Below are 4,466 nucleotides of genomic sequence, written 5' to 3'. Positions count from 1 at the left end.
TAAAAGTCAAACTAATATTAGACCTAGCATGTGTAACATCAAAATAAATCTGAATTCACTCATTAATTCAAAGTAAAGGATCATAAAAGCCATTCATACACACATATGAATCAAGAGTCTACATAATGTTGTCTCATTAACCCTGCTTATGTATAATTCATGACATAATGATGCCATTTTCTGATGACATAAGAGGAAAAAGAAGTCTCATTAAAGTAAGACGGCTTTAAGTAATGACTACAGAGGTCTGCATAGACTCTCATGGAAATCTGTGTAAAAGCTGTTGAAATAGATCAAACATTGTTAAAGCCAAGTTTCATAAGATCTGCCTTTACTGCATTGAAACTCAAATCTTTAAATCCAGCCTTTACTGTGAGTACTGGACTGCTGTATATTCAGCTTCATCATTTTACAAAAACATGTTTTTACCATGTTGAAGTCATAATTTTTTAACCATGTGACAGCAATATCACCAGAAGATGTTAATCCAACAAGTAATAAGCTTTATTTATTATTATTTTCATTATGGACCTATGGGACTGAAATAAAGTATAAAATAAAGAATTAAACTTCTCTTTATTTCAGGAGCATTCATTCTCCTGCTTATAAAACAAGCTGTGTAGAATATAAATTACAAACTCAGGCTCCTTATTTAGAATTAATTATTCATTGTTCATCCTCTGGATGTTTAGATGCAGAGCTCACTAACTATTTTTAATTCCAGAAACTTCCTCTGCTTTATGAATTATTAAGTAATAACACTCTCGTTATTAGTTGCTTTTGAATTATACATTTTATCCACCTACATACATGTGCAAACTTTATGGTAAGGACAATATAACTCCTTCTTTTCTTATTATTTATAAGTGGTTTTACCTCAGAGTGGCTCATGCAAACAATCTTTTGCAGCCTCCGGTGACAGAAAGACTTGTGTTACTACCACCCCAATTCCAAAAAAAGTTGGGACGGTGTGTTAAATGTTAATAAAAACAGAGTGCCATGATTTGCAGATCTCATAAACCCATATTTCACTCTAAACAGAACATAAAAAAGACATTTCAGATGTTGAAACTGAGGCATTTTACAAGTTCATTAAAAAATATCAGCTCATTTGGAATTTGACGGCAGCAACACATCTCAAAAAAGCAGGGACAGTGCAAGAGAAGCTGGAAAAGTAACCTGTACTAATGAACAAGAGCTGCAACTAATAAGGTAACAGGTCAATGTCATGGCAGGGTATAAAAGGAGCATTTTAGAAGGCAGAGTCTCTCAGAAGTAAAGATGGGCAGAGGTTCACCAATCTGCAAAAAACTGTCTCTAAATATTGTGGAACAATTTTTGAAAAATGCCCTGTCCCTACTTTTTTGAGATGCGCTGCTGCCATTGAATTCAAAATGAGCTTATATTTTCATGAAATGCTAAAATGTGTCCGTTTCAACATCTGATGTGTCATTCAGGTTCTACAGTGACTAAAATATGGGTTTATGAGATTTACAAATCATTGCATTCTGTCTCAACTTTTGTGGAATTAGGGTTGAATTTTTGTTTTGAGGCTATCTTCTCTCCCAGTAACAACAACAGGATGATTATGTTGTCATCCGCATATAAACATCACACTTAATTACACTGTACACTGACTTGAGTGACTTTTACAGCAGAATTAACAAGTTACATAACTCCCTGGAGGACGAGCGGCTCCACCATGTCCCCTCTTCCTCAGGTTTACAAGCAAACAAAAACACAGTGATACCTCGGTGCAAAGCTGGACCGATGAATAATGCTTTGGTAGCGAGCCATTTGGAAGCAAAACAATGAAGCAGGGAGGGGGTAGAGGGTGCCTGAGAGCAGGGCTCCTGCACTGATCAGCGCTGCATGATGCAGACAACAGAGGAGGAGGGAGGGAGGGAGTGAGGAGGAGGAGGAGCGAGCGGGGGAACAGACTGGCTGAGGCTCGCAGCTCTCAGTCTCCACTCTGCGCTCCGTGAAGCAGCTTCTCTCTGATTTAACTCCTGATTTTTTTACTCCTGAGCTGAGAAGAGCAGACGCAGCAGCAGAGGGGCTCATCTGCTCCGACTTTTCCGATCACCATGCTGCCCTGGAGGAGGAATAAGTTTGTTCTTGTGGAGGATGAGGCCAAGAGTAAACCCAAGAGCCTGGGGACTGGGCTGACCTACCAGTCCATCCTCTCCTCTCTGCTGCGCTCCTGTCCTGACCTGCTGCCCGACTGCCCCTTCGACTGGGTGGGCAACATCTTCCACACCAAACGGCAGAAGGTGGAACTGAACAAAGAGGAGCCTGTTTACAACGTGCGCTACCTGGGGAGCGTGGTCACTATCACGGCAAAGGGGGACGGCTGCACACAGGAGGCGGTGGCGAAGATCTGGGCGAGGAGCAACTACGGGGAGCAAAGTGTCAAGATGAGGTTAACAGTGGGGCCGCAAGGGATCCGCATGAGCACCGACAAATCCGGCAAAAAGAAGCCGATACACCTCTACTCCCTGAACAGAATCACATACTGTTCGGCTGACCCGTGCCGGCCGAAGATCCTGGCGTGGATCTACAGACACCAGGTCAAGAACATGGCCGTGGTGCTCCGGTGTCACGCCGTCCTGGTCAGCAAGTCAGAGAAGGCCCAAGCCATCGCCCACAGCCTCTACCAGAACGCCACCTCCGCCTTCAGCGAGTTCAAACGCCTAAAGCGGCAGAGTGATTTCCGGCACTGCCAGCAGCAGCTGCTGGGGGAGGAGGCGGTGCCCCTGATGCCCCTGAGGAGGCTGCTGAACGGGCAGTGCCACTACAGACCGCCTGCTGAGAACCCTGGGAGTGCCACCCGCCTCTGCTCCATCACAGAGGAAGAAGAAGAAGAAGAAGAAGAAGAAGAAGAAGAGGAAGAGGAAGAGCAGGAGAAGGAGAAACCAGAGGAACAGATGGAGAAGCAGCAGGTTTTAACGACAAACACAGACCCGACTCAGTTATTATCCGAGTTGGACATTGGGGATATCGCCAGACTGGAGCAGTGCCAAATCAACTTTGTCAGTGACAGCAACAACAACACGTTTACATTCATAACCTCTCTGGTGTGACGATGAAACACATTCCCATCTCTTTGCCCTTCACTCGGCCCCACCCCCCCCTCTCAGGCTCCCTCCTGCTCCCCCTCTGTCCATGTAAAGTGAAGTGTTTACCAGAAACTTCTCCAACCACCGGGCAGCAGAGAAAAGAAAGAGCTCGTTCTGTGGGAGTAATTTTGTATTCGGAGCAGATGGCCGGGACTCGGTTTGACTGTAGCACTTTGTGAAGCTGCGTGTTTACAAAGAGGGGCTGATGATGCACAGACTAACATAGCACAATGACGAACGAGGACGACGGCTCGTATTACGACCAGGATTTTCTTTATTAGTCCTCTTATTTTTGTGAGTATTTCCAGGCCGCCAGCAGGGACGTCTTTTTTGGATCGACTTGTAGTATTTTTTCAGGGAGGTTCTTTGTAAATTTGTGTAATTTTTCTAACATGACAATCCTCACAGAAATCTTTCACAGGCCGACCTTAGAGAAGTTTGTTACGGTTTTGCTAATGATCACAGCCGACTAATGAATAAGGCTATAAATTAGGAAGCAAGCCATTTAGTCGACATGTTTATTGCTGCCATTTGTTTCCTTCCTTATCATTTATGCATGACATGTCAGGAGTAACCTTTTCATGCTCAGCTTTTTCATCTTTTTAGAAATGAACACTGTGATTAATGTGCAACCAAGGACAAAAACACACGCAGAAATGTCTCATTAGTGTCATGCATTTTGTACGTAGACTCACCTAAGTTGCATCAACAACAGATCTTTTTCACACTTCGCCATTCCTGTGCTCTTTTTAGCCAAGTTTACTTATTGCAGTTTTTCCACATGAGCCCTTGCAAAAATGCAGATGGACCCTCACAAAAACCACACAAGACTGTTTTGAATAGCCTGTCGATCCTTTATGTGCCACTGTCTCCAGATGCATTGTGATTCGTATGAGATGAAGCTATTTATTTACCGGATATGATGAATAAAAATTACCCTCACTCGGGTGTTTTTTTTTAATCTCGCAGGAGCTTGTGTTTCTAGATGTTTTATTCAAATGTATTCAACTGCTCTGGATACCAACTATTTTGCATTTACATGTTTGTGCTGGGAATTAACGCACTTCAAAGAAAGGAAAACATCACATTTACTCTGGTTTAATCCGATTTCTGAGCTTAAATCATAAAAGAAAGACAAACAATGCCGACTTTAACTGCTATTCAGTCTCTTTGGATTAGATTTATAAAAATCTGCAGGCCTTACTTGCTTCTCAGCCTCTCTGCTCCGAGGGGAGGCAATTAATCAGCCGATTGAATTGTTGGGGAAATGAACATAAAGCACCTGCCTCTGCAGGACGGCTGTCAGGCTCTGACAGGAGCAAGTGATCCAAAACGGGCGACCAGGAG

At 43.3% G+C, this 4,466-nt stretch overlaps 1 protein-coding gene across 1 annotated transcript; it reads left to right on the top strand.

Moving 5' to 3' along the window:
- The first annotated feature begins 1,992 nt into the window (after positions 1 to 1,992).
- fam43b (family with sequence similarity 43 member B) lies at positions 1,993 to 4,090 on the top strand. Its single transcript, XM_041799981.1, has one exon. It carries the CDS (start codon positions 2,088 to 2,090, stop codon positions 3,081 to 3,083), a length of 996 nt encoding a protein of 331 aa, XP_041655915.1. The 5' UTR covers positions 1,993 to 2,087; the 3' UTR covers positions 3,084 to 4,090.
- The last annotated feature ends 376 nt before the right edge of the window (positions 4,091 to 4,466 follow it).

This window comes from Cheilinus undulatus, linkage group 11 (genome assembly GCF_018320785.1).
Source record: "Cheilinus undulatus linkage group 11, ASM1832078v1, whole genome shotgun sequence".
Lineage (NCBI taxonomy): Eukaryota > Metazoa > Chordata > Actinopteri > Labriformes > Labridae > Cheilinus > Cheilinus undulatus.
Note: the sequence above shows the minus strand (reverse complement) of the source record. Positions and strands in the feature narration are given on the sequence as shown.